Source organism: Populus nigra, chromosome 4, assembly GCF_951802175.1.
Source record: "Populus nigra chromosome 4, ddPopNigr1.1, whole genome shotgun sequence".
In the NCBI taxonomy this organism is placed as follows: domain Eukaryota; kingdom Viridiplantae; phylum Streptophyta; class Magnoliopsida; order Malpighiales; family Salicaceae; genus Populus; species Populus nigra.
The window spans coordinates 23,268,778-23,293,944 of NC_084855.1; the positions used below are offsets into that span (position 1 = coordinate 23,268,778).

A 25,167-nucleotide genomic window follows, 5' to 3' on the forward strand; every position below is an offset into this window, starting at 1 on the left:
ATCATGTTTTTAAATAATTTTTATATTTTTGTTTTAAATTAAAAATTTTGATATTTGTGTATGGTTTTAACGTGTTATTGTTAAAAATAAATTTTAAAAAATAAAAATATATTATTTTAATATATTTTTAAATAAAAAAATAGTTTAAAAAATAATATTATTACAGTAAGAAACACTACAGGGTAGATGAAAAACCGAAGCAGGCAACTAAAATACTAATGACCCAAGCTAGGCCCAAATCCAACGAAATCAGATAATCCTACAAATTTAATTATCCTAACATTTCCTTCTTACAAAATCATTAACCAAGTAGAAACAGAGAGAAACCGATAGACGGTCGGAGGCAGATACTGTGTGAGAGCAACACTAGCTTAACGTTAGCCATGAATGGGGTTTCTGCTTCTGCCTCAGCTTCCCCACCATCTCATTGCTTCTACAATCTTCAATCTAAAATCCAAACCAAGCAAGAGCTTAGTTTTGTTAATCCTCCTCTTATCTCATGTTCTTCTTCATCATCATCGCATATAAAGCTTAAAACCCATCTAGGTCTGAGGTTTGAAACAGCTTTGAGAGGTTGTCAAAAAATCAATGTACGATGCAGTAGCAGCAGTGGACCTGGTGGCCCTGGTTCTGCTTCTGGTACATAGATTTCTTTTTCTCATTATTTTTGGTCTATGTATTGATAGATATTATATTGTTTGGTGGTGATTTGAGAGAAATCTTTTTATTTGCTCCTTATTGTTTGGATTTTGTGAATATCAATTTGGATTTTTATCTTATTTTGAATCTGATACGATCTTAGTTTTTAGTATCAAAAAATTTGCTGGTCAAACACTTCCCAGATAGTGTATACTACTGCTGTGCCCATGTTAAAATATTGCATGCGGAATAGTTGTTTGTATTTGTTGTTAATCATGTGAAACAAATGGTGTCAGAATGCCTGTGTATAAATCCGATTACCCAAATCCATTTGGAAAGAAATCAGTCCTCCAAAATATTTTTGACAAAGGGTCAGTTGTGGTTTAAGGATTTCGTAGAGAATTTCTTGAAACATAAAGGGACTCTCGGTGTAACTAATGTGAACAATGACTTTAGAATGTCAAGTTTTGTGCCACTTAGGCTCGTAAGTGCAACAGTTTTTTTAGTGATTGTGTATGGATGTGAAAGTATTGTGTGATTTTATCACGAGACTTTGTCAATGCTGAAGAGGATGTATAGTCTAGTGGCCAAGTTTCATTATGATTTCAAATACTTTGCTGAAGATGTTGCCCTTGATCTTTTATTTGTTGAAATTGTGATTGACTCCTTAACGTGGCGCATCTGTTGTGGAAAAAATTGATTATTAGCAAACATTTCCTACAAGCAGTTACTGTAGGAATTAAGAAGCATTTATATTTGATGCTTAAACTCTTAAAAGTTCTTTGAATCTTTGATAATGAATGATGTAAAGAGAGACTGTTGGGTTTTATGAATTACGGCATTTTGGAGAATTGTGAAGTGTAAACCACTTAATGAATTTCGGGCCTACAAGATCATGAAATATTGGAAATATTAAGTGTCAGGATGCCAACTGTAGCATCATGTGATGTTGCTTCATCGTTGCTAAACAATTGAGATACTTGATTTTGCAGGTGACAGTGATAGCAGGAGTGTTCTGGATGCATTTTTCTTGGGAAAGGCTGTAGCAGAAGCACTTAATGAGCGTGTTGAATCTGCAGTTGGGGAGTTTTTAAGTACAATTGGCAGGCTCCAAGCAGAGCAACAAAAGCAAATACAGGACTTCCAGGTAGTAAACTACACGTATTTTTATCAGTCTATATTAATTTTATTTATAGTCAAAGAGTACTTCCTTTTTACGTTCCTTCTTTTATTAATGGATGGTTCTTTGAGCAAATTCGTGCTGATGTGTTCAGGGTGGAGGATGTTTAATTGTGTTCCACCTGTATTCAGATTCAAGAACTGTCACAGCAGATATTCTTTAAAAACTTTCTCTTAGCTTTATAATTATAGTGGCATTACATGTTGAATTTTAGGTTACATATTTGTGTTTTTATTTGTTTTAATGATAACAATAAAATGAAAATTGGACAAATAATATGCTTTGTTGAGAATAAGTGTTAAACATGTTTTATACAAAGATTATATCAACAAGCACGAAGGATTTCATAAAGAAATCAATCAAGAAATCTAAGAAGGTGCTGTTCTAGGATTAAAGTAACTATAACACCTAAAAAAAAGGTGAAATAGGTGTATCACTAATATTAACAAATAATGCAAATTAACTCAAATAAACACAATATAATTAAAGTGTTTAAAAAAAATAGGTAAGGCAGAGAATTTGCAAACTCGACTCTTAACATGGTTCGGCAAGTCTACATCCACACCTCAAGTAAGTACCAAACCATACTTGAGTAATGCAGTCTTTTACTTGTCCAAGTTGTAGAGTACAATAACCACTTGATGAATTCACACCAAGATTTTTACACCACTTAAAGATGTTCCCTCTTCAAAAAAAATTTCACTTGAAGATATGTTCTTTTCAAGATTTCTCTTGGTGAAAACACCTCACCAATGTCAATAGTTTTTTTTTTCTAAATCTCAAGGGCTTACAAATGTGATTTTTTTAATCATGAATTTACTTTCCTGATAGAATGGGTGTTACAATTGAAAATTTTAGTATCTCTATATCTCACTAGATAGCACATATAGGACTAAAAAGTGTTTAAGTGTAGTGATAATGAGAATGTATACTCTTGTAGTATGAAGGTTTGATTGCACAAATATATAATTAAGGATTGATGATTTTGAAGTTATTTTGCTCTTAAAATAGTTTGTATATAATACATGTTTGGATTCTCTTGCTAACGTTACAGTTAGAGAAGTGTGTGTGTGTGTGTATTCGCACCTGGAATATGGTGTTCTATTCGTACCCGTCAACTATATCTCAAAGCGTTTGAAAATGGAAGTTAAACATTGATAGAAAAAGTTGTTTTTTTATCATGATCATATTTTTACCAATGTGATAACATTCAAAGATTTTTAAATTTTTTTTAAATAGATCAATTGCTATAGAAAGAGGATTAAGGCATGATTTGTGTGCATTTGATATTGATTCTATTTTTGAACATATAGGTTAGAGTATATTGTCTTATATGAAGAAACTCACCTATCCTAAGCTTATTAAAATGTTTTTTTGCCAAGTGTACTTGAGTTGTGAGTATATTCATTTTATTTCTATTCTATAGCATAGCTGCAAGATCTTTTTCTTGTTCTTGATTTATATATTTTCCCTTTTGCTAAATTGTTTTCAAGGCAATGTAGATTATATGGGCTGGGATTAACTTTCTCATGCTGTCTTTTGTATGAGTGGCTGTGTGTTATTTAGTTCATTCAAGTAGTTGAAATTATTTCCATGTAACCTAGAATGGTGTACATACATCTTACAGCCAGTGTTTTCGACCTTAGTAGAGATTTGAGTCTTCGAACCAGTCATGGTCATTTGCTCCTTACATTTTTAGCTTTATTGCTCTTATCCTTCCAATTTTTTGGTGCATGTATCTGTAAACCATTTGATCATGTGCAGGAAGATGTGTTGGGAAGGGCTAAAAAGGCCAAAGAGCAAGCAGCTCGTGAAGCCATGGAAGGGCAAGGAATCATTCCCAAGCCTACTACAGTAGAAACAACATCAGTCAACCAAGGTGTTAGCCAAACACCTTCACCATCTACAGCCAACGCTGTCAAGACAGATTCAAATCCTGCCACCAAGGGCCCTGTTTTAGGGGTGTCAAGTGATGACTGAGCATCTATCTCTGTGTTCTATGTGTGTTGAGTGTTAATACATTTCCATGCGATTAATGGGTTGTCTCTCAGCATGGCATACATGTTGCTAATTAGTTAGTTGCTAAACGTTTAGTACCACAGAACCTGTTCAAATGGACTGCAATGCTTCCAAGAATCATTACCACCATCACCATAAGATCTAGTGACCAGTTGTTGTCGTTTAGGAATTAGGAAATCTTGCATGCTCTGATGATTGCGTTGTCAAACATCAAGCTCCCGAATGAAGCTGTGTTTTAATACTTCGACACTTTGAATGTAATACTTACAAGTTTATAAACTCAATATCCTATTTGATAAAGTTGTTGAGTCTATAATCTTTTGATTTTTTTTTGCCACAGGTGCAATCATGATTTTCTCCTTTCATGCATATTTTAATTAAATGATAAAATAAAGAGAACAGTTGCTCATTTTTATTCAAGATTGGAGGTGCGGCTGTGAAAGGCAGAATTACATGCAGCCTTTTGGGTATTGCATCTGGCATGGCATCTTGATTGCAGGAAGGTGGTTTTAGAGATGGTCCGGATGTGACGGTGCCTCTAGTGGATCCTTTTTTTGGTGCCATCAAGAATTTTTTGTCAAGACTGGGAGGTTCAAGTTCGTCGGGCCTCAAGAGGAACGAAGAGAACACGATTTTAAGTTCTTAAGCCACATCAAAATTCACAATTCAGTGTCTCATCTTTAATTTTTAACAACTAGATTTTTCATTTTCAAAGCTGCACAATCAGATGTGGTTGATTCAGCTTTTTGCACTTGACTGTGCTGTTGTAAAAAGATGTAAACCCAGAATAAAAATTAAAGATCAAAGCTTGATTGTGAGCTTCGATTGTGTTCAAACACTAGCACTGTTTGGTTAGCTGATTGAGCATTGACACAATGCTTAGATCTCTCTTTTTTTTGGATAATTTCTATGCTACATCAAGATGTGGTAGAGAAAAAAACACGGAATTTATCTGAGAAAGAATTTTGTGCATGGGGGAAGAAGAAAGAAGGCATTTCTTTTCTTCTAATTCTCCCCACCCCACCCACCACCAAAAGGAATTCATGATATCGAGGCATGGTACAAGCACATATGAAATAAATTAATCTCGCTCTGTTGTTTAACAAAATTTCCAATTTGCTTGAATCAGAAAGAGTTTGTATTTCCACGGTCCCCCCCCCCCCCCCCAAAAAAAAAAAAAAAAAAGCCTAACTCATTACTCATCATCACATTGAATACCAGACATGGGCACCACAGCAGGAATTGGACTATCATCATCCATCTTACCACTCCTGTCTTCAACATTCATGGCCGAACCTTTCTTATAATCCACTTTAAAGTCATAATCACCATCCATTGTATCCACTTTAGCTGCTTTTTTCCTCCTTTTCTTCTCTGCTCTTTTCATCTTTGTATTCAGTATACCTTCTGCTGAATAGAGCTTCTCATTTTGCCTGCTAATTTCAGTTTTTGCCTTAGTCTTGTTAGCATTGTCATCTTCAGACTCCATTGGCTCGTCATCATTGTTAACCAGTTCTTTGGAGCTTTCATCACCTTTAGTTGATGGTTGAGCTTCATCTCCATCTCCCTGATGTGTGTGCCAAAATGTAATCAGAAGAAAATATTGAAAGAACTAAAAAAAATTGAGATAGAAGAATTAGATGTCTCGAGAAATAAATCTTTTATAAACATTGAATTATAGGAAGAGCATAGTAATAGCAAGTTTACTATAAACAGTTTTCACATGGGAAACTGCAACTTTCCCCTCCATATGGATATTGAACTTGTAAAAGATAAGGTTTATACAGTAAAGCCAAAAGCAACGGTTATATAAATTCTTTCTTTGGGGAAGGCTTCATGTGAAACATCAAGAGATGAATAAACCAGTCACAAAAACAACAATGCAGTCATCAGAAACCATTTGCAATGAAAAAGTTTAAAGAGCAAAACTGGCTCGCTTCATAGCCTAAGAATGTTAACACTTCTCAAATGCTGAGACCAATAAAAAGACACAAACCTCAATCAGCTTTTCATCAAAATTGAGAGGGCAACTAGGAGGAACTTCTACAGGATTGTAGTCGTCAGCAGACTTGAGGCTTCCAATGAATGAGGATTCACCATTGTAAACTTCATCAATGTTAAATTCTTTCCCTAACTCTGAAACAATCTTTGCCTCTGAAGGCTCCCCTTGATTCCTGGCTGGGGGCATTGTGTAATATGGTATCTTACCTGTAAAATATTAAATATATACCTAAGTAGGAATTTCTTTCTTTTACATATGCAATGTGTCTTTGAGGTATGTCTTTGTTTGTTGTAAAATTTCATTAAAAATGCGTACCTTCATTCCAGTCATGCAGAACAATTCTAGCAGCAGCATCAACATCCACAATACCACCCTTTTTTAGTCTACCCCTTACAGTAGCCACCTTTTGTAGAAAGTCATCAACTGAATCAAAACTAGGGATCTTGTATAGCGTTACCAACAGTCTATCTGGGCACAGCTTGAGAATTTCTTTCACTGCATTGTCCACAGAAAGGTAACATGCATTAGTATGCTAATTATATTCCTAACATGAAGGTTTCTGACTAAACAAATAATGCATCTCAATTTTCTTTAACGTTAGTGCCATGGATTTCAAATTTACAGATTTGTAATTCTGCAGTCTGATATAAACTCATACAAACTTTAGTGCTCATATCACTTAAATTATACACTCGTTTTTCACATGTTTAAAAATCATTTCCAGGGAATAGAGTCACAATGAGACATTCTCTACAAGCAGCAAAGAAAGCAGCAAAGAAATGCCAGGATGCTTGCATTTATCTTCCACAGGAGAAAAAGGACACAACTCTCAACATTAAATTTCAAATTCAAAGAAAATCAAAAGCTATTTGCTAGACAGTCATCTACAATGAACATGCATTGCTTTCTAGCCAGTAAATGATTATAATAAATCAATAACATGATCCTTTCAGAAAGGCAAGCATACAGCAACAAAATGGTATCTGCAAGACTGGAACATTCCAAGGAAAAATAATCCTTCAAAATAAGCATATCAGTAAGATTGAAAATGCTAATATAGCTCCTCTTAACCCCTAACTCCAGCTTGCTCATCTACCTTGTCCTCTTTATGTTACAGAAATACAACAGCCATGTTTAACCAGACTTGCGAGATCCATAATTCCATCAAAGTAAACACTCATTAAAAAATAAAAATAAAATAAACTAAGCAATAAAGCAGCTGGTCCCAGACAAAGGCAACACTGTTGAAATATTAACAGGAAAGAAAGGATCATTTACCTGGACCAACTGGATCATCCAACTTCTCTATCCTTTTGCAGTTTCGAAGAGCTACAGACGCATCACTCTCCACAGATTTAAGCATTACAACACCAGGACAGTCCAACAATTTAACATTCTTGTCTAGCTGAACTTCTTGCATTGATCTAGTTAATCCTGGAGTAGAGCCAACATTGACAACATGGGATCTCTTCAAGCTGTTAATTAGACTACTCTTACCAACATTGGGCAGACCAATTACACCAACTGTGATAGATTTCTTGATCTGAAAAATACAAGGTATAGCTGGGATTACTACTTGCCAGAACAAGATTTTACAGCTTCAACACCCAACTTAAAACTCTAGCATATATTAAATAAAAAATTTCCCATCCCCTCCCCTCCCCTCCTATCACATTTTTTCCCAAACAAACTGTAAATAAATCACTGCTCAAATGAGTGGAAAACCAAATATCATGCAGGTATCTAGGCACTCCTTAAACTTCAACCTCAGCACCCTCTTAAAAAAGAAAGTTGCCCTAACATACCTCATGGCTTCTTGAGTAATTTTTCAGCAATTTAATAAGAGTTTCAGCTCCAAGACAATCACTTGTTTGTAGAAGATTGCTCGTCTTGGCTGATTTTGAGGAAGATTTCCACCCTAAGTTTGATCTCTGCTCTTGCGTATTGCACTTAAATGCAACTGCCGGGAATTCTTCTCTAAGATACTTAAGCCATTTCTCAACAGCTTCACGAGGGACAAGATCTAGAATAGAAGAATCAATAAAGATAAGTAACCAGTGGAACTGCAAAAGTTTAGGGAAAATGGAGCATTCGACCTGCCTCATCGCATTCTTAATATATTTAAGGAGCGCGCAAAACTGTAATAAAATGAGAGAAATTACCAATTTTGTTTAGAAGCAACACTAGGTGCTTATCATAACCCGATTTCATCACCATCTTTTCCATATCAACACATCGTGTACCAAGAGGATCTCGTGCATCTAGGACCTCCAGGATGACATCCGATGCTTCAACAACTTTAACCAGCTCCTTGTAGAATGCCCTATCAGAATTTTCTGCGCGAGAATAAATGTCAAAATAAAAGCACAGCAAAAATTACACATGTTAACTTGGATTCTTCATTACCTCGGTTTCTCGTGATTCCTTTGAATTCTACACCACCATTTTGGTCTCCAGTATTTTGTTCTTTTGCCGAATCCATAGTGCCATCATTCTCTAACAGCCCCAGCTTCCTCTTTTGAGCCTGAAAATACATAAGAAGATGTGTTCCTAGTAATGGATGAAAGGTACAAGACAAAATTGCAAGTCCTATTTAAAAAGATAGCAACCTGGAAAATGAACAATCCTATTTAAAATGTCTCTTATAATCGATTCTGAACCAAACCATTCTGCCTAGGTCGATCCTAAAGCAATTGGAAAAGTAAAAAAGGCTACGTATGCATGTTCAGAGCTGGTTTTGGAACTGCAAACAGTAGAAACTTTGCCAAGCGAACCCATCAAAGAAGCTGACTGCAGCAGCTTATTTATCTAAATCTTTACAGATACAAACCGCTTTGTTGACTAAACTAAAAGACCATCTATGTGAATTCACCAGACCAGCAAAAAAAAAGTACTAAACAAATATTAAGGCAATGGAAACAATACCCTCTCTTTGCGGGCAGCTTTTTTTTGCTCCAACTCCTCAATAGCACGAGCCCTGCGAGCTTCAAGAGCTTTTAGCTCCTGTTCCTTGAAAGGCCATTCATTAGGAATACCAGGGTCCTTCTCAACCTTGCGTTTTTTATCCAAGCCAGACTTCTTAGCTTCTTTGGCCTTCTTTTTGTGATGCTCCTTCACTTTCCTTATAACCTTATACTTCTGTTTCAACGACACCCTCTTACTCTTACTCTCTACAGAAAAACATAGCACACGAAAAAAAATCAAGACAAATAAAATCTTTTGTGCGGATATTGACATTAGATAAAAGGGTTTTGCTTACTTTTGCTCTTCTTCACCATGTTTGATAGCTATAGGTCTGATACCCTGAAATTATAGCATAAGATGCAGAACCGAGAAAGAAATATCTTCAGACCTTGATGATGGTAGAGAAAGAGAAGAGCAAGCGTTGAGAGTTATGGAGAAATACCTGGAAGAGGAGCTGCTTGTTTTCTTTTGGAGTTTAGGGTTCAGCCAGCAGAATGGAGAGGTTGCTAGGGTTTTTGAGAGGGGGGGCTTGTATATGGGTCAAATGAAACGATAATCCATTCGGCACCGTATGTAGGCCCAAGCCCAACTGAGAGGACCTGGTGGCAAAGTAGTGGCTTCGGCGTTATATATTCACCCGAACCCAGTAGATATTAATCCGGGTGAATAGGAAGTTTTTAGATCTTATTAGGTTCGGGTTGGTTCGAGTAGAAATCTAAGATAAAATAAATTCCCAATATTATATATCCTTTATGAATCTACTTGTTTTGATAAGTTATGAATATAAATTAATAACATATAAAATGAATAAAAAATTTATTATTATTTTCTGAGTAATTTTTTCAATACTAGCAAAATATGTTTAAAAAAAATGCAAGCCTAGTGAATTCTCTTGTCTAAAAAAGTAAAAAATACAAGATCGTATAATAAAAAGCAACCATGATCTAATTTATTTTTGTATTTTGATTTTATTGATTTTTATTTAATTTCTTATTTAAGCATTTTTAAAGTTCTATATTCAAAATAAGGTGTCAATATAAAACTATATGGGTTGAAAGTGATCCACAAGCTCATTTTACATTGTTAAGGTTTTATTAGCTACTTGTCCATGCTTCGCCGTAGGTTAAATATTTTTATTTTTCATAAAAAATATATGTGCAAGGTTTTGATTTTTTAATGTATTTTTATAATTAAAAAAATTTAACAAATAAAAAAGTTTATACACACATGTAATCAAATAAACTAAGAGTTATGTGCGTTAATAAATAAATCATTAATAACACTTAAAAACAAAACTTGAAAAACCAGAAGACAGATGTAGATTAAGATATTTAATCTTGAAAAATATAACATTAAATTAATTGAATAAAAAAATAACATGTAAGGCTACACGTATTAAAAATATTATCTGAAATAAATATTTTTTTATTGTAAAAAACATAGTTTATTTATATAAAAGATAAAAATAAAACCATAGATGAACCATAAAAATATCTTTGAAAATTAAATGCATAACAAAAAAATCAATATTATTCAAAAGAGTTCATCTGAACAAAGTAAAAGAGACGAGGTTTTATCTATTTTTTTTGCTTTTAGTTTTTGAACCTGTCACGACACTTTATCTCTTTTCAATTGTATTCTTTTAAGTTATATTTTTATGGTAACCATGCGAGACTTAGGGATTTTGGGTCTGATAGTCATGCTAACAACAGTCGATGCATCACCTGTCGAGGCAAACGACGTGTCACCTATTTTGCCCAAATTCTGATCATTGTAATGACTAAAAAAATAGGGTCTATACTTTTTTGGCCCAAAAACCTGTTTTGCAACACATTTTTTTACACAAAACACCCTATAAACTATCATGAACTCATTTATGGCCTCGAAAAACCCTAAATATCTCTCTAAAACCCAAACACAACCTGAAATAAAAAATCAACCCAAGTTTGGATTTGTTTTTTCACAAAATTTTAAGATATAAAAACATATAATATAAACTCCCTGCATCAAATGGAATAATTTGACACGAAAATATTTCATTTTGATGGCCTAAATCGGTGCCAATAACAAGTTTTTCTTTTCACTGTTGGAATCCAACGACCCCCCTCTTTCTCTTCTCTCAATTAGAGACCAAAAATAACAAAAATAAACCTCTATACCAAAATAGAATTAGAACAATTTTGAGGGACTGTGTCTTTCATTTCGGTCCTTCCTTTTCTAATCACATCCTTATAAGAATTTGAAATCAATTACTCCTTAAAAAGGACTTGATTGGTCAAAAAACAAAGTTTGAGAACCAAACTGAAAAAAAACTTGCACGGTGACAAATGCACAATAAAAATCCCACGCGTTTTAGTATACAGATAATGTGGTGTATGAATATGAAAAAATATATTATTATCCTATCTTCTTTAAGAATTGGTATTTTTTAAAAAAGAATTCTATGAACATTAGTCTTTTTTCATGATTATAGATGAGTTTTGATTTGAAAAAAAACAAAAAAATTATATTTTTTTCAATGTAGAATTTTTATCTATTTTTATTTCCATGTTAAATATTATTCATCTTTTCTTTTCTTTTTCATCCAAAGGGAATATTTTTTCTATTTTTATTTTCTATTTGATGTTAGTTGATTTTCTATTTTTTTCCCTATAAAAATGTTGTAGTAGTATTTTGGAAAATGAGATTTTAAAGAGTAAAAATTAGATATTTCAGGTGTCTACTTATTGTTATGGTGTTTTTTGATCTTCTAGGATTTTTAATTGTAGCAAACACCATTGTTATGGGCTCTCGACTATGTTTGTGTTGAAGTTATGTTATTCGGTATAAAAGCCTAATGATTTCGGATAATTAGTTGATGTGCGATGTTATTATAAATTTTAGTGGTGATAACCATAATGGAGCGGTTTGTTCAAAGATATTAGAGACTCATAATAGAGCGGGTTGCATGTGAAAAAGTTATTGGTTTTCTAGTCAAGGAGGTCACATTTGAAAAACATTACATTGGACGTTTTAATGATTGAAAAATTTCAAACAAGAAGGTTTTACTCTATAAACAAGCTGAACTTGAGGACACGTTCCTTATAATCAATGGAGATTGGTGCATGAGCTTCATGAAAAATAAAAAAAATTTCCTTGATTATTTTTTTTCTTCCTTTCCGATTCAAATATTTCATTCTTTTCTATTTTTATTCTTCTATTCAATGTCAATAGCTTTCCTAGTTTTAATGTTTGAAATTAATAGATTTCCTATTTTTTAGTTCCTATATGATAGAAATAGGTTTTATAGTTTTAATTTTATATATAAAATATTATAATAGTTTTTGACAAGTGAAAATAAACGAAAAAAAATTAAATATTTCAAATGTCTCTCTATAGTTATAGTTATGACTAGCTCATTAGCATGCACTACGTCGTAGATTATAGTAAATATTTTTCTTGAAGTGTGTTAAAAAAATATAGGTGTTGTTAACAATTTTTTTTATACAAAAAATAAATTTTAATAATGAATTTAAAATCAATTGAGCGGTGAACAATGTTTTTATTCGATATTAGGATAGAAACATACTGAATCTACCTAGATCAACCTGGGTTGACATACAAAACTTATAGGGATAATATTGAAAAAAATAAACTATGAAGCTAGATATTTAGTTAACTAAATGTTCAATGATGAAACTAGTAAAAATAATATTTGGTTTTTTTAAAAATACCATGTGAATTCAAGTGAACCAACCAAACTTGTGATGCAAATCATGCATGCCATTAAATTCAATAATTATCTTTCCAAATATTATTTTTCATTCAATACATTTACATGACAATAAAGTACCTATTAATTTCTTTATACGAAACATTTTTATAAAGAAAAAAAGAACATGACAGGAACATTAGATCAAGATAGCAAAAACAGAACATCAATAACAATTGATGAAAATGCTTTTTGTTTAGTTTTAAATTAAATACAAAAATTAGCTCATCGATAACAAAGAGAAAAATTACATTTAAAAAAATAAAGGACAAAAAAAAAATATCATACAAAAAAAAATAGTCTGATTGATGTAGCTTAACACATCAAAGCTGTGATTTAAGTTAAAGATTTAATTGGGTTTAAGATAATTTTATATAAATTTATACCTAACCATAATATATTAAAATAATAATTGAAAAGAAGCCCATCAATACGGCACAATTATCTAGTGCCCTGAGCCTTTGAAAGGAAAAGCTCAAAATAAGGGTTTGGTAATTTTTTTAAAAGGATAGACAAATTATCACTTATATCTTTTTTTATAAAAAAAATAAGTACACAATAGGTTACCTGCTACAGTAGATGACGTCTCATTTGCTAGCCCATATTTTAGCCACTATCATGGTTGACGAAAAAATCAAGGTCACGAGGTTTTTTTCTTGAAAGAAACATTTTTTTTTAACTCATTTGAACTCAATAATAACACCCTACAAGCACCTTAAAACATTTTAAAACAAAACTGTCAACCTAATCAACAAAAAAAACAGTATGAGCCACAAAACAAATCGAGTGAAATACTTCGTCATTGACTTAGATCTAGTTTTTTAGGCTATATTGGGACTTAAAACAATCACAATAGGACTCTCTCTATCTTATGAAACTTTTTGATGTGAATTTTAATCATTTTAGTAGTCGGAATAGGTGTTAGTGATGAGCTTTTTTTCTCTACATCATAATCAGGCTAGCTCTCTCTCTCCTTACAAAAAAAAATGATTGATAAATAATAAAAATAAAATTTGATATCAAAATTGAATTTGAATAATCATAGAGGTTGGTCACCTATTAAGTTAAAAAAATGAGGGGCTAAACTAGTTTTTTTGAATGAAATTATAATCTTCTATTTATTTTGCTTGTGTTTTTCATTTTGACTATTATTTTTGAGTTTCACCATCTCTTTGGAAAAAAAATGATTGGTTATTAATTTGAGCCTTAAAGGATTTAATTGTACATAACAAAACATTAAGGATCAATTTTAGAATTAAAATTTTTTTTTTTTCAATCTGTAATGTGATTTGAAGTGTATAGTAAAACTGAAACAATAAAATAATCTAAAAACTTAGTTTTTGTTAATGTTAGTGATTTTTAAGATTTTTATTTATAACAAACCATATCATTCGCTTTTAGTTATTGTGTGGTGTTAAAATACAAATAGGTAATGGAAAGTTTTTAAAAGTTGGTATTTTTGTGATGCAATTTTTTTTTTATTAATGTGGGTGTTTAAGCCAACTTGTGCGTATCTCAAGTAATCCCACAAGCTCTGAAGTTAACGACTATGTAAGTCTTTAGTTGCTATGAGTTTTGTAAGACTCAAACTAATAATAATTTAAGAGTAAATTTAGAACTTAATCAATTAAGTTATACCTTTCATGTTTTTGTGATATAATATTTGTTCATTACCTTGGTATTTTAGCTTAGTATTTGAGAAATAATTTATGGATCAAAGAAAAATAGCAATTAATTAAAATCCAAGGAAACTAACTTGTATGAACAATCCATGACCATGAATGCACGTAATTATTTTTAAAAAATCATAAACATATTACATTGCAAATGCTCTTTCTGGTTTTAAAAGTAAAATTATTTAAAATGCAAATAGTTTTTCTATATTGTTTTCCATATTTTAATCACCGGCTCTTATTTAGTTGTTTTAAGCATTTTTTATGACAAAACATCAAATATACTCCTAGAGTATTAGAGTAATAATCTAATTTTTTTTTTTAAATATTTTTAGGCTTATATAATCAAATTATTTACTAATTTATAATTTAATTCAGGTCAAGTTTGTTTTCAAAAGATAACCATAATCATGTATATCAATAATATGATTTAATATGCTCTTGCTCATCAATTTTTTTTAATTTTTTTTATCCAAAATTATATTATATTATTTTTTTAATATTTTTATTTAACACAATATTTTCATTAAAAATAACTGGTTAATTTGGCATGGAGCTTAAATCATGTTTACTTTTGAAATGATTAGAGAATTTACCTAAAATCCACACCTATTCAATACTTTGATCAACATATTTTTTTAATTTTTTTTTAAAAACAACATAAATTCGAATCAACCACCTGTACCTTAGATTAGATCATGAGCAGAAAAAATAAAAAATAAAAAGAATAAAGAAATAGAAACGGGCAGGAGCCAGTGGCTGGCTACTAGTTAACAACAGCGAGGTTCATACAATTCCAATCCAAAACCTTTCATTTTCATCATCTTAAAATAATAATAATAATAATAAAAGAATAATAATCAAAATATTTTCCTTTCCTCTGTAGGTAGAGTAATATACGCTGTCGTTATGATATAAAATCGATCATCTTCGGTTGGATTTAATCTTATTTATTTAGTGCAGAAAATTTGGAATACTACATGGACGCCATGCGTTGTTGACCGAGGAGTAGCAATGGCAGAGTATGTAGTTTCTTCCTCACCTTCATTTAGCAATTTGCATATGTGGAGGAGAAACCGTGTCAAGGAGACGACGCCCTCTTTTACCCCCAACAATTTGTTCTCACAAAGGTATTCATTCATTATTGTCTCAGTCTTTTTTTTTCTCTAAATATTTTTGGATTTTTTTGAAACTTGGAGGAGATGATAGGCAAGAAGCATCGAATTTGACTTTTTAGGGTTTTGCCAAGGGTGATAAGGTGGAAATACTATTAGTATTTGTGATTTTGTTTCCCTATTTTCAGAGTATTTTCATGCATTTTGATTGAGAATGTGGGCTGCTGCTATTGCACCCTGTATTTTTAATATTTTTGGATTCGAGAAGCTGACAGGCAGCCAATGTTAAGAAGAAGCATCAAATTTGACTTTTTAGGGTTTTACCTAGGGCTGCAATTTTGGCAGTAAACTTGTTTTGTGCAGAATTGGTTTCCGAGGAGATCACAAAATACTATTTGTATTTGTGATTTTATTTCCCTGTTTTCTGCGTATTTTCATGGATTTCGAATGATTTTGACTGAGAATGTGGGCTGCAATTGTGTTACAATGTGCTTTTTTTCTTTTCTTTTTAAAGTAAAAATTAGATTTTTTGTGAGTCGTGTGTTAATGTTCTCTTACTTGTGTTTGTAGAAAGTATTCCCACCGAAACTGTAAAGTTGTCCAGGTCTCTACGCTGAAAACATGCTTTGATGGGCTATTAAGTTTCAAAGCAAGCCCTGTTACTAGGAAGGATTCCGTCAAGTGCTGCTGCCTGGGATCGTTGGTGGACCCTAATGGTGCAATGGTGTCTGGCTGGGTTTCTGTCAGCGATCAGTTACTTCTGATGGCTAGTATATTTCTTACGTATATGGCTGGAGTAATTCCCCAACACAACTCCAATCACACTCATCAGAAGAATTTTATGGAGGACAATGTGGTTGTTGAAGGCTCTACGTCTTCTGGTAGGTAAGGGTAAGCAGAATGGAGATTTCAATTTTGAAAGATGTTTTACTCTGCATAGTAACAAGCTGTTTTGCTTTTCTAATTAGTGAAGAAAAGATTGCAATGCGCTTATTTATGTATGCTTTAGTTCTTTTAGCTAGTGAAAATATTTTCTCTGTTTGCAGTTATAGGAAGAAAGATGACCATGTTAATTTAAAGCATGCTTGGGATGCAGTGAAGGAAAAACTTTTGGATTCTCTAGATGCTATAGAACGCAGGAGCAACTTGGGAAACAAATTCCTTCAATTTGAGCAACAACATGCCAAGCGACCTTTAAGTTTGTTTGCTATACCCGACAGCCCAAAGTTGCGATTACTGTGGACTTCTTTTCAGTGGCTCGAGGAAGAGGCAGGCACTGCCACAACTGTCTCTTCATTCTATAACTGTCCATTAGCTGATAAAGGAATTGCTTTCGCTTAATTTGTTATCTTTGAGTAAATCATTGCTTTTCATTTAGCTAGATGAAGGCTTAAGCTAGTTCAAAAGGCATTATCAGGGGAAGGAAAACAAGAAAAAAGTTTGATATAATGGCAATTTTTAATTGCAAGATAGGTGATCAATCATATTTTCCACAAAAAAGAAGATTGTGTGGCATTTTACATTAGGTATTCTAAAGTTACTTTACTTATGAACTTAGTATAACTTTTACTTACCAGTTAAAAGTAATGGTTTGTGAAAATCTCTATTTGTTTTACTGATTGAACATCCGGGAACCTATTTTTCTTTTAAAGTCATTATCCCACTTACCAGGATTGTAAGAGAAAAAAGTTTGGAGATACCCCTTCCCATAGCATCATTTGATGAAGTGGTTTCTCCCAAGACTCAAACCATAGCCTTGTAGTTGCAAGCCACTCTGGCATTTCTGGAATGACCTATTTATAACGATTTTGCTTAACTCTTTGTTGTGATTTTTTTGAATTTTTTGTATCTAACTTGCAAATCTTAGGTTAATTTGAACATGTTTGAGTTATGGAAGTTGTTCAAATTAAGGATGTTATTCAGATACTACTATAGAGAGGTTGGGAGTTATCTGCAAACTACATCGCAGCATGATTAAAAACAAATTTTGTTAACATACTTCGTTAAATGAATCTGCAGCCTCTTGCTGTATAGAGACCTAACTCTGATTTTAATTTGTTGTATAATTTTTGCATTTTGATGATTTAGGGTTTCATAAATTTGGTTTCAGGTAAAGAACGTATTTGCTGATAGTGAGGCTGTTAGCATGGATGATTGGTTGGCAATCTTTCCTGAAATTATTGAAAAATCCTGTCACCCCGTATGCATGGCTTGGCTGGTAGAGGAGCTTCAGCTAGAAAACAAGAAGTCTGACAAGGTAGATTGGATAAACTTGAAGTATTGTTTTGAAGTTTTTTTCACCTATCTTGCTGATATAACTCCTCTTTTTTCAGGAGCTTGTTTCTTTGATGATTGAGAAATTGAAAGGAGATGATATTGTTTTACAGAATATAAGAAAGTCGGGCAAAGAGGATCTTTATGCAGAATTATTATACTTTCTTAGATTTGGTTCTCTCAGGTAAAACCTGCAAGGATTTTCTTGCCTTGTTTCTTCTCCTCTTCTAAACTACTGTAGAATTTTCATCTCATTCTTCCACAAAACTTGATTTTGAATCCTTTAGAATTTGAGTTGAGTGCAATTAATTGGGACAGTTATAACATTTTTCTGCCATTTTCAGTTTTAGTACTAAGAATCATGATATCTTGTTACTATTCTAAAAATAAAAATAAAGAAAGGAACATAATTTTCTTTTTTCCAGTCTGGAAAAACAGCAAATTTATATGTCTTATCCAGAAGGATTCTTTGATGATTACTTTCCTCTCCCGTTCTTTGCAAAGACGAGAGTACTGTTTGGCTAAATACCCATTGGTGCATTTCTAGAGCTTCTGTTAAAGTTGGCTGATCGAGAAAGAATTGAAAGCCATGGTGTTGATCAACTCTCCTAATGTATATTTGCTTGATTCATCCTTGAGAACCATATTTAACATATAGTGTTCAGTTTCAAATGAATGTACTGCTGTCACCTTGATTAATAGTTGTTTCTATAATTTCCGAGGGCCAGGATAAAGCATTGTTTCTAAATTTTGTTTATTGCTCTAACAAAATATCCTGTTTTCTTTAAACCCCTATTACATGTTAGCCTAAAATTGCCCTGAAGTGTAAAAAATGAGTTAAAAAATCCTCTAAAATAAGCTCCCGCTGACAAATGCTACAGAGGTGGTGTGTTCTATGAGTTTTCTCTGCACTGATACACAGTATCAGTGGACCCAGCAAATTGTGTACTGATTAGTTAAAAGGAAAAGGATGCGGTTTCAAAATCTCCTTCCAGTGTGCTGTTTTTATTGTTGGGAGAGGTTGCCTGAGCATAGAGGTAATTGGAAAATCAACATATGCATTTCTGATGTAATTGCCTGAAGTTCATGGATCACATATATTTTCTTATCGAATGGCAGTGTTACTAAGATAGGACATATCATTATCAGCTTCTCACAGAAGCTTGTGAATCTTAATTAATTACAAACCGCATCACATTTACATTTCATATGGTGTTCTGGCAGAACCTTTGGCACTTCCTGTCTGGGATTTCAAATTAGTTTTACCTCTATTTGTTGGATCACTGTATAATTATCTTCATTTATGCATGGCGAGATATTTGCTTTACTTGTTATCTGTGTTTGGCAGGAAGAGTTGCTGTTATGATTGTAGATTGTTTATTTTGCATGGAGATTCCATATTGGAAGATTTGGTGATAACTTTAGCGGATGGGATTGCTAGTGTTTATTTGGAGATTATTTCTGTTGATGGTAGTTTGTCGAATGAAATGAACAGCCTGGATATGTTTATGTGTAATATGTCAACCCGAGCACTCCAGAGATTACGCAATGAGGTATATTTAGTTTTTTTGGGTTAGCTTGAGAGTATGATTATTGCACAGCTGGTTCATTAATTGGAATAGTTGTCATGTTTTTTTTTTTTATATATAAAAAATCTCCCCCCCCCCCCCCTCACACTCCCTGTCCCTGATACAGGGCTAACTGCATGCTTGTCATAAAATTTTGGCTTCTTGTTTTTCTGATTCAGTTAACTTTCTTGTCTATTCTGTCATTGGCTTATGCTTTTGTTTCAGTTGCCGGTCAGGGATGTCACCTTTGAATTCTTGAAAAGATTTGCAATTTCTATACCTTTTCCTCTTTCGTTCTTTCTCTTCTTTTGTGTTGTTTTAGTTCTTCCAAGAAGTAAAAAATGAAATTCTATCTGATTATTTACTATAAGCTGCCACTGAATATGCAGAATTTTCGCTAAAGAATATTGTTAACAGGTAGCTCTGAATCAGTGGCTGTATCAAAATGTGGAGGCAGTTGTATCAATGTATGAGGACCGATTTGACCTGTGTACTCTTCAATTAAAATTCATTGAAGAACCCTGTGAGAATCAGATTGAAAAGCATCCTTGGTGGAAGAAGCTTACTCTGAGAAAATCCATAATGATGCAATCTTCATGTTTTAGTGCCATAAGCCACTTCTCTATGCCTGTAAAGCGGACAAAGGAACTGAGGGCCTTGACAGGGTGGTATGTCTTTATGCTTTCTAAACCCCCCTCCACCCACCTTGACAAGCGCACATACACTTGGCTGCATATAGCATAAGCATGCCTTTCTATGGTAGATTTAGAAGGTGGTTGTTTCTGTTTTGTTTTCTATACCTCCCAAGTTCACTCCCTGGACGATATCACTGATTTGACACTTTAACATGTATATGATGTTGATGCAGCCTAGGGATTTGGCTTTGACTTCGGGAAAATATTAAAGCAAGGAACAATAGGAGACAAATATTCTACCCTCAAGGTTTGGCTTGAGAGAAATATTGGAGCTCTGAGCTCTAATTATGTGGGATATAGGCTTTAGTCCATTCTTTCTGGGAGTCGGTTTAGCATTCTGGAAAACTTTAACTAACTCCCACAAAGAATTGGCTATACCCCACATAATTAGAGCTTGGAGCTCAAATATTTGCCTCAAACCAAAGCTAAATCCCTAGGCCGCATCAGATGTTTTCATGGGGTTAGAACATGAAGGTTGCTGAACTAGGGATGTTATCTAGGGTAACTCATTGTCATGCGAGTTGATTATATTGGGAATGTGGAACCATTACCAAGTTATGGTCCCAATCCCAATGAAATGTGGTCTTGAGATGAAATTCAGAAAGCGTTATTGTTTTATGTTGTTGCACAAAATGCCTGCTTTCAAGAGTTGAGTTTGTGCCCTCATGATTGCAAATGCAAGACTTTTACTAGCACACCAAGCAGACCATAGCAAATGAGATTTGCCGTGTATTGGTAGCAAGGTTGTCAAAAATGCATTTTGACTTTTTGTAAACTCGGATCGTAAAATCATAAGTAATTTTTTTTTCATACATGTTTCATACAAACAATAAGCAATTCCATCAACAAAGATGTAGTGTACTTGTTCTTGCATGATAAAATCCTACCATGCAAGATTCCAGGAAAAAAAGTTCAAAGTTGTTGGTAAGACTCTACGTTGAAAGGAAAAACTTTGAAAACAACTATGTCTTCACAATTATGGTCCTATGTTGGCTAACACCCTTTCCAATGCTCTCTCCAAATGCATAACCATCTGTAGTGATAGTTTTAGCTTATCTGATGTCTTTTGCCTTGATGAATATTACATAACTCTTTGATATTGTTATGCTTTCTTTTAATTATTGTTATTCTTTCATAAGTTTAAGATATTGTTTATTACACACCATTAATCTCAACAAGTGGACCAATAAAGAATTGTAGGCTTGTATAAACTAAAACAAATGAATCAAACAAGTCAAATTAAGACCTCTTTGTCTTTCTAATCTTGAAGTCTAATTCCTTGTTAGATCATATCTTTGACAAGTTATGAGATTTTCTATAGAGAAATCACAATGCTGTAAACTTGTTGAAAAAACTTCGGTATTTAGGTATAAGCACATGGTGGATCAGACTTTAGAGTATAGTCTATCACTCTTGTTCGTAAAGATATCCCTATACAATAAGATATTTCAAAGTCTTGCCCTATAATAGACAATTTTGTATTTGTCAAGAAGGGTTTACACATGACTATGTTTCCTTCATCCTTGCACTATTGATTAAAGAAAGAATTCATAGATACAAGCGCTTGTGGGGCTCGTGTGTTAGTGAGTAAACACAAGGATATGCAATGAGGACAATAAGAATTTAGAATTTGGAATTTGGAATTATTGTAAAATCATAAAATTGGTCGTAAAATTGTGAATTTACCCTATTTTATCGATGTTGCATGATTTTACATGATTTCGGTATGATTTTATCATTTTTTGATTTTTTAAGTGATTTTGCCAATAAGTATATATTGACTTGTAAAATCTTAATTTACAAGTCAACTCGCCATTTTAACAACCTTGATCGGTAGAATAGATGATGGAACGGATGAAACTGTTATTGTTAGATAGAAACTGATGCTTCTGGGAAAGTTTTGAGGTAACCCTGCAAGTGATAAGTTGAAGTGCTTGTTGAGAAAGTTTATTGGCTATTGCTGAATTAGGATATAGCTAGTAAAAGGTGTGAAAATGTGAGTCGATGTGCTAGTGCAACTCATCAACTCAAAGCACCCAAGTGTATTCTGAGATTTCACTCAATCTGCATTTAAGATGTACTGGTATATTGTGAAAAATAGCCTCAGATTAATCACATTCATCCCGTGAATCTCCTTGACAAAGAGAGTGGACCAACCCTGCTGTCTTTTATCTCTTACAGTTTTGCTCAAATGTATCATGCCCTTAACCATTTTCTGTGTTTGTTTCTTCTTTTGCAGTCTTGCTAGGTTTTCAGTTTCAATTCTGATGGGGTGTTTTAATAATGGATTTGGTCTAGTTGGGAGAATCACCTGGGTTCCTTTTAGGCAGATGATTCCTTCCTAACCAACCCGCTACTGTACTACAATTAGCACTTATCATGTGACATGGTGTCTTACAGTAGCATGCACTTAAACACCTATTTTCTGCATTCTGCAAAAGGGAAAAATATTATTGTGAAGACCAAGCAGTAGGAGATTTATGGAGTCATAGGAAGTCGATGTTATTAGCACTCATTGCAATTTCAGTGATGCCTGGCTAACTAAGACCTTGAACACGTACATGATGGGCAGTAGGAACATCCTGCTTCCCAGTCTAGCAGTAGGAAGTCGATGTTTCCAATTCTGTATGATTAATCCATGCTTGTATGTTTTAACAATCTTTGATGTGCTCTCAAAGTCTATTCTGGAACTGTTATTTTGCAGGAGATACTACTTCAGTCTATACCTTGAGTTATCTGACATTATGATGCCACTGGTTAGAGCTGTTATTGACAAAGTCAGCAATGCTATTTCATTCTTCCTAGTTACGTTGATTGGGAGGTCATTAGGACTCATTTACACTGGAATTAGGCAGTCCCTGCGATGGAAGTGAGATTTTAATGGTACATTTTCTGTTTTAATTACAATTTTGCATCTCATCTTTTATCATTAGGATTATTATTTTTTGGATATAGCAGTCGCTGTTGGAAGATCAGTATCACAGTGACGTGTCATTAGAACCTTGGAATTTTTGCTTGGCCACTTGAGGCCTCTATTAAATCGTTTCTTAATAAATCTCAGAATCTTCACCAGTTTCATTTAAAGAACTGGCTTTCATCTGGTCAAAGGGTATCATTTCAAGTTCATGATAATTATTTAGAAAATGCAAGTCATGGAAGCATGGGATGTCTGCACCTGTCCCTTTGTGAAAGATGTGCATGTCACAACAACAGGTACTTGTACACTAGTACCTTTTTTATGCCCTTTGCTTTCCTTTCTCTGTAGTTACGCAACCTCTGAACTCAAGTGGAGGGAGTGCTGAACCCAGAGTCCTTTCTTTTCCTTCTCTTTTCATTTACTTAATTGATTGAGTGGGGGAAGGGGTGTCTGCACTCTGCACTGGGTTCGGTCCACGTGCTTTCCCACATGCGAGAAGAGGGAGCATTATTTGCATTGTGTTTTTGATAATATTTGTTCACGCATGAGGTCTTGGATTTCCCAGTCACAAAGAACATGTTCGATTGTCAAGCTCCAGGGACAAACCTCCCCCATGCAATAATATTGAAATTCTAGTCCTCTGCGGGGACATGGGCATGTGAGATGGCTGCTGAAGCTTAGGCATTTAGGGGCCTGGGTGGTCCAATTGAGGGGTAGATTGTATTTGGCCTGAACCAAATTTGCAAAGGAAAATGCCCCTCTTATATAGTGGTTCGAATTAAGATTGCAACAGCCTGAAAATTCTTTATTCTTCCCTTCATGCAAACATGACATGCATCGGCTATCTTAAGATGGTGATGGTGAATTGGTTTGATATTTCTGTTTTTGTAGTAGCTTGGTTTAATGGCTAGATGGATCCTTTGAGGCAGTCTTTTCACACCAAGACCAAGTTCATCTTTCCGATTCAATTAAAACCAGGTTGTTCACATAGGTTGTAGTGTCCTAGGATAGAAGAAACATATACATAAAAGATATAAACGTGTTTGGTTGAATGGACAGACACGAGAACATAAAAATAAATATGTTTTTGAGTGAATATATGTATTTTCAAAACAGAAAGTGTAGGAGGGATTCATGAATATTTTGCATATTATAATCAGGTTAGAGGTTTGGCCTCGAGTGGGGCTAAAGAGGGAGGACATTTTCTTAAACATGGAGCCATCTCTCTCAGGTTGATCGTATCAGTATATTTTGCCTGGAGCTGTGCATGTTTGTTTTGCATGTATAATTTAGTTTTCAATGTCTATGGAGAAAATGGTGGGCACACAAAACATTGAGAAAGTGACAAGCACGTAGGTAGTAATTCTTTTCAAAAGATTTCAAAAGCAAAAGTACGTTTCAGAAGATTATACTTGTGCCCTACCATCTTTACATGATTATCTCTTTTAGTAAGAAACTTCTTATTATACATTAATCAATACATGGTGTCCACACCTTTTTATAAAGCAAGTTCTACCACTTCGGAGCTGCCTATTTGAATTGCATGCCCTAATTGCATGCTCTATATGTCTAAATTTTCTGAGATTTATGCCAACTTTTCTTCTTCCTCCTTGTTTTTTCTTCCTTCCTTTCTTCTTTTGAGGTTCCTCCAAGGTTGGTCTCTGTATGGGCGTGGTAGTATGTCTCATCAATGACCTGAAGTGGACAAGACAGGCAGAAAAAACACAAATACAACAAACATAAAGTCATACTTAGAGGGCTGATGATGCATCCCTGTCCAAAAATCAAAAGAAAGAAAGAAAACTATTTTAAGGCACTCTGTAATTAGTATAGGATACGCACATGTGGCATATTTTCACCATACAAATTTATTATTTCTTTTTACATGCTATCATTGGACAATTATGAAGGATGCTGGATATTATTTCTTTTGTGTGTGTGTGTGTGTGTGTGTGTGGAATGGGAGGGCCACGAAGGTCATGTCGACTTTTCTTTCTTTGTTGTATTTTTGCTCAGCAGTGAGAGTAACCCTCCGGGAAAGAGTAGCCGGGCAGATGGCACTGTAGTGATTTGATATGGATAATTAATCATGACTTTATTGAGATAGGGAAATGAAGGAAAGACCTTTGATGGATTCAATTATTAGGCGCCCATGCAAGTTTATGCTATAATTTTAACCCCCCTTTTGTGCGGCTCCTGAGTGGGAAATCTTTCTTTATTCTGTCTTGTTCAAAACAAGTACTGGGTCACTTGTTTTCTTCAACTAAATTGCTTGAATTATTGTATGAATGCATATGGATAGTTCCCAAAGTGTTTTTTTTTGTTTTTTTTTTAAAAACTGAATATGATTAGTGTTCTATATACCCTCCA

At 33.7% G+C, this 25,167-nt stretch overlaps 3 protein-coding genes across 3 annotated transcripts; 2 read left to right on the plus strand and 1 right to left on the minus strand.

Annotated features, from left to right (window-relative positions):
* Positions 1 to 252: 252 nt before the first annotated feature.
* Positions 253 to 4,138, plus strand: LOC133692113 (uncharacterized protein At4g13200, chloroplastic). Its single transcript, XM_062112817.1, has 3 exons — positions 253 to 639; positions 1,632 to 1,786; positions 3,584 to 4,138. The coding sequence occupies exons 1-3, from the start codon at positions 384 to 386 to the stop codon at positions 3,797 to 3,799; spliced, it is 627 nt and encodes a 208-aa protein (XP_061968801.1). The 5' UTR covers positions 253 to 383; the 3' UTR covers positions 3,800 to 4,138.
* Positions 4,139 to 4,895: 757 nt separating this feature from the next.
* LOC133692109 (guanine nucleotide-binding protein-like NSN1) lies at positions 4,896 to 9,369 on the minus strand. Its single transcript, XM_062112814.1, has 10 exons — positions 9,247 to 9,369; positions 9,100 to 9,143; positions 8,766 to 9,010; positions 8,247 to 8,364; positions 8,003 to 8,176; positions 7,646 to 7,863; positions 7,119 to 7,383; positions 6,156 to 6,335; positions 5,835 to 6,046; positions 4,896 to 5,405 (listed from the first exon to the last, which is right to left on the minus strand). The coding sequence occupies exons 2-10, from the start codon at positions 9,116 to 9,118 to the stop codon at positions 5,034 to 5,036; spliced, it is 1,803 nt and encodes a 600-aa protein (XP_061968798.1). The 5' UTR covers positions 9,119 to 9,143; positions 9,247 to 9,369; the 3' UTR covers positions 4,896 to 5,033.
* Positions 9,370 to 14,989: 5,620 nt separating this feature from the next.
* LOC133692503 (uncharacterized) lies at positions 14,990 to 22,987 on the plus strand. Its single transcript, XM_062113504.1, has 9 exons — positions 14,990 to 15,012; positions 15,192 to 15,358; positions 15,914 to 16,228; positions 16,390 to 16,612; positions 17,454 to 17,600; positions 17,677 to 17,801; positions 18,966 to 19,170; positions 19,603 to 19,853; positions 22,585 to 22,987. The coding sequence occupies exons 2-9, from the start codon at positions 15,243 to 15,245 to the stop codon at positions 22,751 to 22,753; spliced, it is 1,551 nt and encodes a 516-aa protein (XP_061969488.1). The 5' UTR covers positions 14,990 to 15,012; positions 15,192 to 15,242; the 3' UTR covers positions 22,754 to 22,987.
* Positions 22,988 to 25,167: the final 2,180 nt, after the last annotated feature.